Source organism: Sciurus carolinensis, chromosome 8 (assembly GCF_902686445.1).
Source record: "Sciurus carolinensis chromosome 8, mSciCar1.2, whole genome shotgun sequence".
Lineage (NCBI taxonomy): Eukaryota > Metazoa > Chordata > Mammalia > Rodentia > Sciuridae > Sciurus > Sciurus carolinensis.
Window position 1 is genome coordinate 25,391,831 of NC_062220.1, and position 13,850 is coordinate 25,405,680.

At 55.0% G+C, this 13,850-nt stretch overlaps 1 protein-coding gene across 5 annotated transcripts; it reads left to right on the forward strand.

Annotated features, from left to right (window-relative positions):
• Positions 1-1,269: 1,269 nt before the first annotated feature.
• Prrt4 (proline rich transmembrane protein 4) lies at positions 1,270-11,216 on the forward strand. Of its 5 annotated transcripts, none has more exons than XM_047561642.1 (5): positions 1,270-1,648; positions 2,678-3,532; positions 3,617-3,721; positions 4,057-4,182; positions 8,898-11,216. In XM_047561642.1, the coding sequence occupies exons 2-5, from the start codon at positions 2,881-2,883 to the stop codon at positions 10,721-10,723; spliced, it is 2,709 nt and encodes a 902-aa protein (XP_047417598.1). In that variant the 5' UTR covers positions 1,270-1,648; positions 2,678-2,880; the 3' UTR covers positions 10,724-11,216. The 5 variants fall into 5 exon arrangements, with proteins under 5 accessions (XP_047417598.1, XP_047417599.1, XP_047417600.1 ...); XM_047561643.1 differs by having other exon boundaries at positions 2,805-3,532; XM_047561644.1 differs by lacking the exon at positions 1,270-1,648 and having other exon boundaries at positions 2,610-3,532; positions 8,898-9,841; positions 10,262-11,216.
• Positions 11,217-13,850: the final 2,634 nt, after the last annotated feature.

Consider the following 13,850-nt stretch of genomic DNA (forward strand, 5'->3'; position numbering starts at 1 on the left):
TAGGTAATTTTCTAAGCATCTCTCACCTTAAAGAGCAGAAGGGGGGCTGTCCGAAAGAAGATTTGGGGTCACATCCAGGGTTGTAACATGGTGACAATAATTTTTCTCTTTCCGTTGCCTGTGATGAGGAAAAAGGGGGGAGGCTCAGGAGCTTCTACCATGGTGCTCAGCACTCAGTAGGATGAATGTCTGAATTTTGAGAGCAAGTTTTGAATGGTGCAGAGAGCCTCAGGGGTTTTATGTTCTCCTGATACTTTGAAATACTAGCATTTTTGGAAGAAAACATGAAGGGATATAGAGACTCAGAACAACATTAATGAGCGAGTACTGCTTAAATCAGTCACTACTGCAGCCTAGCAGGGTGCAGGAAGCATCCATAGTGGCTACTCAGTGCTGGGTCATCCTCAACACTGCCTCTGCCTGGGTCTCATATTCCCTGGAGGCTGGATGCACTTTGATTTTACCGTTCTCCTCTCACCTCCCATGGGAAACAAGTTGTAAAGCACTTCTCACAAGCGGTTCAGCTCACCATTCTTTCCCGCAGACATTTCTGAAACTCTACGCATTTTTGAGAGACCCGGTTTAGCAAAAAGAGATGTGCAGGGATTGACATTTGGCAGTTGGCCTGCCAAGTGTTGGAGAAGCTCCTCTGTAGCAGTAAGGCTGTTGCCAACCGTAAGATGGTGGAGAGGGCAGGCAGAGGGACCGAGTTCAAGTCTCTGTGTAAGCTGTCTAATCTTGGGTAATTTGGTAATGGGACTTAATTTACCTGGCTTTAAAATGGGAACATAACAGGATTGTGGGGAGGGTTTGTGAGGGTGTAGAAGTATACTTTTACTCACAGTAATGACGTAATAGAATGACTTTTAGTGCCTGAAGTGCCAACGTGGGGGCAGGCTGCTGTGTGCCGTGTGTGTGTGTGTGTGTGTGTGTGTGTGTGTGTGTGCGCGCGCGTGCGCGCGCGCGCGCGCCCTGGCCGGCGGGTGTGTTTCCCGGGAATGGTGGATGTGTGCGCTGGGCTGCCCTGGGAGTGTGTGACTGCCAGCTGCAGGCTGAGAACGAGGCGCCCGCGCTCACCGCGGTTGATTGGCAGCGCTGGGTGAATGAGCGCGCGTGGGGCCCCGGCCCCGACGCGGCCGCGGCGCTGCTCGGCTCTGCTGTGCGCGCCCGCCTGCCGGCCAGGGTGGGGGGTGGACCGCAGGCGGCGGGCCGGGTGGGAGGGGGAGAGGGGAGGGCGCGGGAGCCAGGAGGGAGGGCCGTCAGAGCGCGGCTGCCGCGGAGCCCGGCGCGGGCGGCTGGGCCGGGGACCCGGGCTCGCAGCCAGGAGGCGGTGCCGTGGGGAGGGAGCGCGGAGCGCGGAGTGCGGAGCCGGAGCTGGAGCCCGGCCGCCCGCCTGGTGAGAGCGCTGCGGGCCGGGCCGGGGGCAGACAGGGGGCAGCGGGTCGGCGAAGCTGCGGTCACCTGGAGGAGCCGAGGGGGCGTCGGGGAGCTGGGGACCCGATCTCCGGTCCTGGCGCCGGGCTCAACGGAGAGAAGGGGCGAGACTCCGCGGAGCGTTGCCCAGTAGGGTGCGACGGGGTCGCGGCGACCGCCCCTTCTCGGGGTCTAGGCGGAGGAGACCGCCTGAGGGAGCGAGCGACAGGAGCAGGTCGGTCCAGACTGGGGGAGTGTGTACGTGTGTGCGCGCGCCGTGTGTGCACATGTGTGCCTGCGAGGGGTGGGTGGGTGTGTAGGGGCGTGGGGGAATGACGGCGTGTGATGTGGATATGTACAGTGCGAATGTGTGTTAGGGGCGTGTGTGCCTCTGACCGTATGTGCTGTGTGTGAGGGGAGAGAGCGGACAGGGGAGGTGGGAGCTTACGGCGCTAGGGTCTGAACCCATGTAGGAGGGAGGGGGCTCAGCAGGGTGGAATGTGTGTGCATGTGTGCAGGGCTGTGTGAAGGGTGAGTGGGTGAGTGTGTCGGGTGCTAGGTGTGGCTGTGCGTGTGTGATGGAAGGGTGCCGGGTGCACGTGTGTCCCTGGTTCACCCTCCCTCCCCCCACCAGATGTGTGTTCCGGGTGGGGAGAGTCCTGGGGAGGGAGTGGGAATCTACTGCTGCTGCCCCTTACCCAGCTTGCCTGCTAAGCCTTCTCCCCCAGGGAACCAGAAATGGCCAAGCTACCCCTCCCCCAAATACGTCTAGGGTCTTGGAGAAGGGAGCAAGCAAGCCCCAGGAAGGGGGAAGGGTTGAGAGGAGGGAGCTTCTGCCAGACCAGGGACTCTGCTTCTCAGGGTAGAGCCCGGCAGCCTTCAGCCTCTGCCAGATCCAGCTGGCCTGTGCTTTACCCCTTTGGGGGCCCTGTACTTCTGTGGTATCTCAGATCACAGGAGGTGGAGGGCAGGACTAACCCAGAATGAGGGTTTGCTTGCTCACAGCTGTATCACCAGCAGCGGGCCTGCGCACAGTAGGCCTCTGAATATTTGAGGGAGGGAGGAAGGCTGGGCAAAAGGGTGGGGGAAGTAGGGTAAGAGTCTGTATCTGGGAGCCCAAGTGCATCCTCTGGCTGTATTGAGGAACCCAATTCCCAATGAGCCGGGTGGGTGGGATTGGGGGACTGCAGGGGAGAGATTTGTGATGGGGTTTGAAGGTACAGGAAGGAGCTGGCAAGAAGAGCCACCGTGTCTCTCTACTTAGGCAGAACACTTCACATCCTGTCCCTCCACCTGCCTCTCTGTGATTAGTAGCCCCTGTCTGGGTCATCTGATCCTGGGAGAGGGAAGAGGGCATCCGCCAGGGCTCACAGGACCTCTCCTTCCTCCAGGACCTTCGTACTCAACAGGTGCTGAAGAACTGAGCCCCCTGCCCACTCAGGCCACCCCAGGGGGCCAGGTGGGGCCATGGCAGGGCGTAGCTGCCTGGGGCTGGGCCTCTTCTGCTGGGTCCTGCTTGCTGTTCCTGTGGGCCCCCAGCCTGCCTCCTCCGTCCCAGGTGCCCCTCTTACCACTTTGACCCCGCCACCTCAGAGCGAGGCCTCTATGCTATCTCTCAACTTGGGACTTAACTTCAAATTTCATCTTCGGGGACCTGCTGCTGTCTGGGGGAGCCCTGTCACAGAGACCCATCCTCTCTCTCCTGGGCCAGGCCAGGAACCAGGGGAAGAGGTTGCCAGTGTGCTGAGGACTGACCCCCTTTGGGAACTGCTAGTGGGCTCTCCCAGGAACTCTCCCTCAGAGTGGGGCTCCGCTGAAGGCAGCTCTGTGCCCTGGGCCTCCTCCCTGCCTCTTGAGTCCACGTCCCCACTTTCTGGGCCCACCGACCGGCCCACTGCTCCCTACCAGCCCAGGATGGGCACTGTGACTTGGGCCACTGCTTTGACGGCGACAGCGCCTCCATCCAGTGTTCCCAGGCCCCACCAGAGCGAGCTGGAGCTGAAGTTTGATGTAGCACTGAGAGCAGGTGCAGCTCCCACACTTGGGCATCGAACACTACCCCTGCTGCCCAGCCTTCGAGCCAGCCTGGCAGAGATTGCTGGGCGCCTGGGACCCTTTGGTAAGCACCCACCCCATCTAAGGAGAGCCTTTGCTGGGCCCTGCAGCAGTTAAGAAGCAGATTCAGCTTGGGCTCCTTTTGCAGGGTTTTTTGGCACTACTCTCTCCCCACTCCGGAACTTCTCTGGCTTGAGTCCCCCAGGCACAACAACATCCCCAAGCTCTGCCTCTGAAGTGTCAGATTCTCCAGGTGAGTGTTCATTTCTTTGCAACAAACATTGGTGGGACCCTCTACGTGCCAGGTGCTGTGCTGGGGGCCTGGCCAGTGTCTCCTTTTCTTTGCCTAGGGGAGGCCTGCAGTGCTTCTCCCAGGTCCTAGGACAAGGACTACTGCTCCATGAGGAAACATTCTCTTTGCCAGATTGACTCTGCTTTGGCACTATAGTTTAGTTCAAGTTGTACGTCAACTTAGTATACGGCTACAATTCCTAGGACGGTGACTTCCTTAGGGCAAGGTCCTCAGAAGGTCAAATCCTCAAAGGCCACAGCCAGCTGGTAGGGTGGCCCCATGTGCTCCTGTTGCAGGGTTCTTTGGCACTACTCTGTCCCCACCCCCACCTGCCCTGGAAAGGAAGCTCTCAACCCCACATCTGTTGGACCCAGCTGCTTCCCTAAGCTCTGCTTCAGTTGAGACAACACTGATGCAACATGGTAAGTATACAATTCATTTGAACTTGACAATTATTTATTGAGCACTTACTACATGCTAGTCACTCATCAGTGCTCTCGGACCCTTTTATTTCATTGTCATAATGATCATAGTCGTCATTCTTTTCATCATCGTCATGGAGAAATCTACACAAATGGTCTGAGAATAAGTGTTGCAGGGGAAGATCCCATGTGGAGTTAAGTTATGATGCTCTGGAAGGTTTTCAGGTAGATAGAGTAGGATGGAGACAGATGAGTGAGGGCCAGACAGCACAGGAACTCCTTCGTGATTTCCACGGCACTGCCACTCACCCCACCCTCCACTCTGGGTGGCCTGGCCTACCTCCCCATCCCCTCTCAACCCCAACTTTGGGCTCTCTCTTCTGCTGTCTGATCTGACATGACATGCTGTCAGATAGGAGCAGAGCTGGGCCCCTCATTGGGAGGACATGGAAGAGGAGACTGTGAGCACGCAGATGCCACCTTTGTTCAAGGGAGTCTTTCAGAATATGCATCTAGACAGGTGGGTGATGCTGAGGAAGGACCACACACTCTGGCATCTTGGGACCTGGCTTTAAATTCCTTTACTTACTTAAAATTAGCTGGGTGACCTTGGGCAGGTTATTTAACTTCTTGGACCCTAAATTCTCTCATTTATCTAAGGTTAAAATAGTACTTATTTTGCCAAGATACTGCAAAGTTTCTGCAAACTCTTGGCATGCTGCTGGGCACAAAGTAGAAGCTCATATAGTTGTAGCTATTAACCTTGTTTCTATCCCCCCCACCCCATGCCCCACATATACTTCCAGACCCTACCATGCAGAAGACCCTGCAGCCCTTGCCCCAGGCTATTGTGGAATCACACATAAACCCACTAGGCAGATGGCACAGGTGCTTGGTCACAGGAGCCCTGGGGAGAGCTTTGCAAAGGGTTACTTGTGCCCACGAAGCCTCTCAGCCACCACATACTAGGCTCAACCATGGAAACCCCAGTTTCTTCCATCCCCAGACTTAACACCAAACTCCAATTTCTGGTTCCCTTTAGTCACTGTCAGCACTCCCTAAGTGGTGGGTGAGGAGCTGACTGGCCCCTGTCTAGCTAGTGTACAGCAGCAGGAGGATCGTTGTGGGTGGGGGGCAGCTCTGTGCCTCAGGGGAAGGATGCTGGCTGGCAGTCTGTCAGCCTGTGTGACAGCGCTGGCCAGGCAGGTTTAATGAGTCTGGACAGTATCAGAGGCAGCCTCACCCTGCAGGCTGGCAGCCCCACCCTCACCCCCCTCCTCACTAGTGGCTTCAGGAACTGGGCCTCTTCCTGGCTGCTGCTCCTCCTGGATAAACTCAGGAGGGCAACAGACCTCCTGGAGAGAAGACCAATGGGCCTGGCTCACGTGGGAGTGTGTGTGTGCGTGTGTATAAATCCATGTGCATGTTAAACAGGGAACAAAAAGAATCTCTCTGTGATTCCTCTAAGATATTTCTAACCTAGGTGCCATCAACCTTGTACCTTGGACTCCTAGGTCTTCCTTGTACTAGATTCCCTTCACCTTGAACTGAGCTTATATTTAGCACATACCCAACCCAACAGTTGTGTAGGTCCTACCATATGGAAGGACTTTCAGACTAGTTGATAAGCCCCTTCTGTCCTTAGTTCCTTGAGTTCTTGCCTTTACTCCCTGAGTACCCTGGCAGGTCCCTGTTCTACCCAATCAGCATTTGCTCCATCCAGTAGTTGAATCTTTTGAGTATCACTGCTATAAGTTTATCAGTTCTCTAGGATCCTGGAGGTGGGGGTGGGGAGAAGGATGGGGCCAGGTCACTAAATGAGCTACAGCAGAACGGAGATGCAATTCCCCAGCCCTTTGATCTGGGCAGCTGGTGGATAATCAGGCCTGATTCTTCCATGAATGATCAGGTGCCTCCACCTCCTTTTCCCCCTCCCCAGCCAGCTCCTGTCTCACCGCTTACTCACATTGACATCCCATCTCCTCTCTCACCCCTGAGGCCAAGAGGGGACACAGACCAGAGTGGGGTCTCCCTGGAGAGATGCCCTGTTCAGGGGATCCTGGGAAGTGGGGAATAAAGTTGCTGTCTTCTGGGGGAAACTGAAGACTCTTTCTGGGGAAGCCACAACTGGGGAGACAGGAAATGAGCTTAAGTGGACCCATCAAAAGTAGAAGTTGGACTTTCTCCTACCTGTCCTCATCCTTACCTGACCCATGCAGAATGTACTGAGTATGCTCTGATCCCTGGAAACAATGCTCCTAATTCAGAACTCACTTTCTGACACTTGAGCTGACCCCGTGCTTTGCCTATTTTCTGGCTTTTATTCCTTTCCTGGATTGTTATGAATGTTGAAATTTGCTCTAGTTGTCATAGTGCCTGAAGACAAAGATGAGAGATGGGGTTTCCTGTGGCCCGGGGCGGGGGGGGGGGGAAGGTGAAGATGGAAGAGTGTGAAGTGGAGCTGACCTCTGAGAGCTGCACTTATCTGTGTGTGAGCAATGAGGAGAGGGTGAGGGGTGAGAGGCTGGGGCAGACTGTGAGCTCCCAGGCAGAACCTCCCTGCCTCTTTATAGAGCCCACTAAGGCAAGGCTACTGGCACTGGCCTGGTTGCTGCTGCAGGACCTCAGTCACTGCAAAGTGACTGAGACCAGAAGCAGTGCATTACACCAGGACATCAGAGGGGACCAGGGAATGTTTATTTGATCCCACTAAGTTCAGATGGATGTCCTCTCCTGATCAGCAAGTTATCTGTTCCCAGGTGGGTGGTTTCTCATTTAACTGATGGCAGCTGTCTTCATGAATGTTCTGGAATGGGCAAGTCATTAACTCAGAGTTCATAAACTGAGACAGTTGATCTTCACTCACTTGACTAATTGTGGTCTTTCTAAGCAAGCTTAGGATGTGCTAAGGATGTTTAATCCAGACAATAGTTTTTAGTTAGGTAAATCAAGAATTACTTTGAAGCCAAGAGTAGTCACATTCACACAAACACAAACTGCTGATCAATCAGTGATGAACAGTATCCAAAAACAATGATGCAGACCACCAGCATGTATTGAACATTATTTCATGCCAGGTACCCTAAGAATTTTACATCCATCATCTCTTTTGTCATTGTAACTGTCCCATGTAGTAGGCACTCTTACCCATTTCAGATTTGAGGAATGTAATCAAATGGGATGCAGGGTGCCATTTGCTGTATTTAATTTTCTGGCTGTTCCCACTGTGTCCTCCCTAGTTGACCAATTCCATCTTCCCCTCCCCTCTCTAAAGAGCAGGTTTCTGGGCCCCTGGCTTCTTTTTCTTGTTCTCAGAACTTTTGTGTTTTTTCCTGTGTTATCCAGCTGGGGCATGGTCAAGCAGTTGAGGCAGGAATGTGAACCATAGAAGATGCACCTCCCTCATTTCCCACCTGTGTCCTGTCTTCTTTCCCTTTGCTACCAGGCTGTCTCCATCCTTTACCACCATCCTTTCTTCCTCCATCTTAACCTGAATATGCAGTCCCATCAAGCCTGTGAGGTAGTGATAGGGAGAGGTCAGCTTCCAGCATCTTCTCTGTGACCTGGTCATGGCAAGAATCCCTGGGTCTAACTCTTTTGAACTCCTCCCTTGCTCTAAGAGAGTAGATCCAGGATCTTACTCCTCCCTCCTCTTAGTTGACTTCCCTTTTGTCAAGAGATGTGGGAAGATGTTGGTCATAGAGGGGCTCACTTACTCAGATGGCATCTTATCCCATTATGATCTGCCCAGTTATTCCTTTCTGGGAGTTCAGGGGCAACCTTTGAAATCCAGGGCAGCCCATCTCAATGTTACCTCTATAAAAGGGGGAGAACCAAAGGGCCATCTATATCAAGAGTCTTAGACCAATGGCTTTGTGGGTAATAATGTAGCCACAGCTATGGGTAGGTTGAAGATTGGGGTGTAGCTGGCAGGAAGGTGCTGGGGACAAGAGAGTCTTATATCTTCCCCTGCTCTGTGTGGTCTACATGTGAGTTCCTTGAAATGAGAACATGGGAGAATACCTGAAAATGTCAGAAGAAGTATCTCCTAGCATCAAGGTAGGAGTTAGGAGTCAGGGGTGCAGAACAAGAGATAAGCAGACGAGAATGACGAAGAGACTTTGGAGTGGACAAGGGCTCAGATTAGTGCTCAGTCTGGACTCTAGTAGCACTTTGCCACTTTGTGACCGTGGACAAGTCACTTTATCTCTCTGCAGAGCCTCAGGATCTTCATCTGGCAAATGAGAATTCATTTATTCAATGGATATCTGCCTAGTGCCAACTATATACCACAAACCATTTAGGCATGGAGATTCAGATGTGAGCACAGGGAACGAAAACCTTTGGTCTCATAAAACTTCCTTTCTGGTGAGGGGTTTGAACTGGAGGAGGCATCCACAGTTCCTTCCAGTTGTAGTAAAGTTCTGTAACTTCTTAGACACTTTTTTCTCCCAGTAGGATCAGATTGTTGGAGGAAAATGAACAAAAGAGAGAGAGGGAAAAGGATGAGAGGTGAAGCTTCAGGCTGAGGGGTTGGAATGGGGGAGGGGAAGTTGGGAGACCAAGATGTCCTAGAGTCTCCTCTGTAGGACAAGGGCCTTTTGGGTGGGTGTTTTGATGGACTATTGGTATTCAGGCCTCTGGTTGAGGTCTGTGGGTGGAGGGTGGAGGGTGGGATTATATAATTGCCTCAGCTAAACGTTCTTTGCCCACAGACCCCACCATCCCTACCTCTGGCCCAGATGACCCCTCTCCTGCCAGCCTTGGGAACCCTTCAGTGCAGCCAGAATGTGGGCCAGAGTCCTGCAGTGTGGGAGAGCTACCTGACCACGAGGGGCAGCCCGCTGCCTCCCCGCTGCCCCTCTTCTTCCTGACCCTGGAGGCCGACTGGACAGAGGCCAAGGCTCATTGGGGGCTGGCCTGGGAGGCCCATGTATATGGGGCAGGCGCTCTCTTCGGCCTAGTGGCCCTGCTGGCGCTGCTGGCTTTGGCCCTCTTGCCCTGGCGCTGCCCGCCCGGCGCCCCCTGCCTGGCGCTGCTGGACCTGCTGCTGCTCTCCGCGGGGACCACACGAGCCTTTCCACTCTTCTATGACGCCTATGGACACCGGGACCGGCTGCCGGCGCTGGCCTGGCTGCTGCTGCAGGACCTTCCTCTGCCCTGCCTGGCAGCCGGCTTGGGGCTGGCCTGCCTGCTGTTGGCTCGGCCGCGCCCGCCGCGGTGCCCCGCGGCATTGGCTGCGCTGTTGCTCTTAGGCCTGGGGTTGGCTGCCGCCGCCGCGCTGGGGAGCGCCGCGCATCGCCCGCTGAGGCCTCTGCGGCTCGCCTCACGCGGTCTGCATGCCTTCCTCGCCGCCCTCCTTTCGGGTCTCCTGCTGGCGCTCTCCTGTTGGCGGGGTCGGCGGCGGCGGGCTGGAGCGCCCCTGGGAGGGTCTGGCTTCAAGGGATCTACTCCTGTCCCGCAGGCGCGCAGCCCTTTCGCCCCGCGCGAGTCCTGGCGGCGCGCGGCACGCACTGCCCCGGTGGCTGGCACTTTCGGGCTGTTGAGCGGAGCCCTGCAGGGCTACGAGGTTCTGCACGCCCTGGGCTACGGCGGCCAACCTGGCCTAGAGGGTCCCTGGCCCTGGTGGGCCTTCCAGCTAGGCCTGCGCCTGGGCGAGGTGGGTGTAGCACTCCCGCTGGCGCTGCTGGGCCTCTACCCGGCGCTATGCAGTCCCCGAGTGCCTCCGCGCTGCTGGGCTAAGCTCTTCCGATTGTCCCCGGGTCATGCGGCTCCCCTCCTGCCGGGGGGCTGGGTCACTGGGCCCCCTGACAAGGAGCCTCTGGGTAGCGCCATCGCACGTGGCGACGCCGAGTTGCTTCAGCTGTGCGCCCTGGCAGGGCCAGGCCCGGATCTCCTACTCCAAGGAGGTGGCGGCAGGGGCTTCAAAGCTACGGCGGCCAACTCGGCCCCGTCCCCTGCCTCCTCCCCCTGCAGCGATTGCACAGTAGACTTCCGCCCGCCCTCCCCAATCAACCTGCGGCGCAGCATCGAGGAGGCCCTCTGCAGCGAGGCGCTGCTGGCTCCCGGTCTCTTCCAGGGCCCTGCCTTCGGGGAAGCCCTGCCTGGGCTCGGCCTCTACCGCACAGCCTCGCTGGGGACCAAGACAGGGACCAAGCCCTGTGGAAAGTCGGAGGAGACCCCCAGGTCCCCCCCGCCCCGGGAGCTCCCCTCTCCCGGGGCCTGGCCCACCGGCAGCAGCGCCTCCTCAGGTTCTCTGTGTGGACTCTCGCGGGACAGCTCGTCCATGCTGCTATGTTCCAGTCCCGATAGGTCCCTGCGCTGTCCACTGGTTTGCGTCCTCAGCCCTCCGAGACCCTCAGGAAGCAGCCCCAGCCTCCCGGCTTCAGGATCCTACCAGGCCTTGTCCCCACCCTCGCGCGACTCCCCAGAGCCTGCTCCTGAGCTGCAGGCCGAGGAGGCCTTACTGCAGGAGCAATTCCTGGATGCCTGTCGACAGATCGACGAGCTGAGTGTGGGGAGCGACACCATAGACCTGTGAAGGGGTGGTCACCTGATTGCCCTGTACATAGGCCCCTTTCTGGTGCCTGCTGTGGTCAAGACCTGTACACTGTAACCCTTTTCCAATCCTGCCTGGGTCAGATAGCTCCCCTGCTTCCTTCCTCCTCCAGGGGGTGGGTGGGTCAGCAGCCAGGCTCTGTTGATTGGGACTGAGTGCCACCTTCTCTGGAGCCCTGGGCTCAGATGCCCTCAGCTGTAATTTTAGGCCAACAGGAATCTCACTATCCTTGGCCTGTGCCAGCAATAAAGCTCCAAGGTGCTCCACCTCTGACCACTACTTCCCACTCTGGTGCTGAGTGAGAGGAACTGTCCTCAGAACACCTGGGGCCCTGCCTCTGCCCCATACCCACCTCTGCCATGCCCAGGAATCCCACCCCTGTGGTGAGTGAGACTCCCTGTTCTCCACCAGACCCCTCCTCACAGAAGGGTCTCTGGCCGTTCCAGGAGACCTTATAGCAGTTGCGTGGGGGATGAACGCTTTCAGAGTTAATTTATCAATAAAATATTTTCAGAGGAGAAAGTTGTTACCTTCTTGGAAAAGCTTAGGTGGCACCACAGAAGCAGTAGTTCTAACAGAAGTGGAAGTGGGGTGTGTCTGCCTCAGACCCAGGGACCTTCACACAAGACCAAGGGGTCTTATCCTGTAGCTGGGATGAGTGGGGGGGGGGCTACTGGGGGCTGCCCCTTGAAGATCCTTCTGACTCCCTGAGAAGTGACTTTTCATAGGGATAAAAATGTAGTCTCAGAGGTGGGGGAAGAACTCTCAGTCCTTATTGGAAATGCCTGCCTTCCTAGGAGTCTGGCTTTGGGGCTTGGTGGACCACTAGCTAGGGACTATTTAGTGATAAAGTCCTTCATGGAAATATTGATACACATGTAAAAGGGCCTGATCACCTCCAGCTGGAATCCCCAGCAGTCCCCGCAGCCACAGTTCAACAGTTTGGGATTCACAAAGAGAAAACTGCCTTCTTCACCCACCAACAGGGCCTTTTTGAAATTGGGCCCACAGACACCCTACCTACTCCCCTGCAGATCTCTCCTTTCTCATAGGCACAGATCCTCTCTGGAGAAAGCCTGTCTCCACTGCCTGCCCCTGCCCCTGCCCCTGCCTCAGCCCCAGCCAAGCTCCCAAAGCAGAATTCACAGTGCAGAGAGCTACAAACACATCCACCACCAGGCCCTTGGTAATCCTTCCCTTGCCTGGAGCATTTGGCTGGGAGCTGTGTATAGTGTGCATTTGTCATTTGGCTAAAATGTAGTAGTTTAGAATGGCACAAAAGCGGAGTCTTGGATTAGGTTTCAAAGTGAAAATCTGACAGTGTTTTGGCAGATGTCCTGCACATCGCAGGGAGACCTGCAGGGGCACACACACTAGGCTCAAAGTGGTAAAACAGGAACTACAGTGGTTTCCTTCCAATTCTTACCATCAGCTGGTGGGGCTTGGAGAAGGGAGGCTAGAAACCAAGAGGGAAGCAGGCGGGGAAGCCTGGGTTGGGGGTGGGGGCTGGGGCCCTTGGCCAGACCAAGTCCCAGGCTCTAGTGGGAGAATTCAAGTACTGCTCTCCTTGCAGATGAAGATCTGTCTTGGCTGAGAGGAGCACCCAGGGCCTCAGACCTCAGAGGAGGGAAGGGAGCCAGTGATGTCTGGGAGGAGTGAGAGTCATAGTAGAGAAGAGAAATGGGAGGTGGGTGTGCAGGCAAAGCTGAGGGATGGGCCTGGAGTGGTTCAGACCATGTTTCCTCCATCATCTGGCTCAGCATGGCTCAGAAATTCTTGCTGCATCGTCACTCTGGGCTGTGGCCCAGAGAACTGCCAGCCTCCTAATTACAGGCATTTCTCACTGGTGTCATAGTGGCTGTAGCGGGCCCAGCATTGGTGCTGCATTGTGTCATGCAAGGAGTGCTTGCTGCTCTGAGCAATTGCTCCTTTTCTTCTCCACTTTCCTTTCCATCTGCCTCTGCTCACACGCAGCTTCTCCTTGCCATCTCTTCCTCATTCTAATCCTTGCCAGCTGCTCTTTCTCACCCTCCCTACCAAGGGCCCTTGGGTTCATGCACACACATACCCAACAGAGCATTCAAGCCCTGGATACCCCCAATCTCTCTGTATCCTTCCCCCCATATCACTCCTTTGCTGTCTAGAAACCAAATGGTGCTGATGGGGAAGGAGCCGGGGAGGGAGTACAGCTTGGCGCTCACCAGCTTCAACACTGTTGATTTTCCTCAGTAGGAATTACCCCAACCCTTTGGCTTCATAAAGAGGCCAAGACTTTGGCTAGACAGCTCTCCCCTTTTGTCTCATGCCTTATCTCTTACCCAAAGCAGGTTTCTCAGGAGTCCAGGTAAATCCCAATGCATACACCAGCATACACAAATCTTGGGACTGAAGAGAACCAAGAGACAAACTCACCTCTATTCATTCATTCATTCATTCATTCTCTTAAAAATACCTATTGAATGCTTACAATATGTTAGGTGCTGGGGTTAGAGAGGTGAATGAGGAGGACACCAGCCCTGAATTTATGAAGTTGCCATTCTTTTGAAGAAAGACATTAAACAACTAATCACATAAATAGTCACAATAACAACAGTAATTAATTACTGTTGTGAGAACTGTAAAGAACAAGAACTACTTGGCATTACAGAAGGTTTAGTTTACAATGAGTAGCAGAACCAGAGGGATGGGGCTTGGGAGAGGCGGATTGAGGAGAGCCCAGCCTCTCTTACTTCCTTTCCAGGCTCCTGCATAGTGATGGATGAGGGGCAGGCCGGCAGTTTATTTCCCCTGGAAGCCACATTGCAGGGTTCCAAGATTCTTACTATTTAATAAAGAACGCTGCGTGTGTCCTGAGGAGATGGATGAGCAAATATTTCTGATTGAAGAACAACATGCCTCCCTGATCTGAATAGATACATGGGAAGGGGGGGTGGGAACAGATGGGACCCAGTCTGAACTACTAGGAGGATAGAAAGGGTCAACTGTACAGTTGTCCTCCCTGAGGGGCACAGAACTGCACTGTGGGTAGCTGCTGCCCCCTGATGGGCGTAGGGACACAGTTTGGTTTAGTTCTTTAAGAAAAACTTGGGGGAGTGGGGTTGTGGTTCAG

Bases quoted from the DNA above. Each gene is read 5' to 3' on its own strand.
- Prrt4 (XM_047561642.1), top strand. From the start codon at position 2,881: ATGGCAGGGCGTAGCTGCCTGGGGCTGGGCCTCTTCTGCTGGGTCCTG. The intron at 3,533-3,616 runs GTAAGCACCCAC...CTCCTTTTGCAG, and splicing joins TGGGCGCCTGGGACCCTTTG to GGTTTTTTGGCACTACTCTC. The intron at 4,183-8,897 runs GTAAGTATACAA...CTTTGCCCACAG, and splicing joins GACAACACTGATGCAACATG to ACCCCACCATCCCTACCTCT.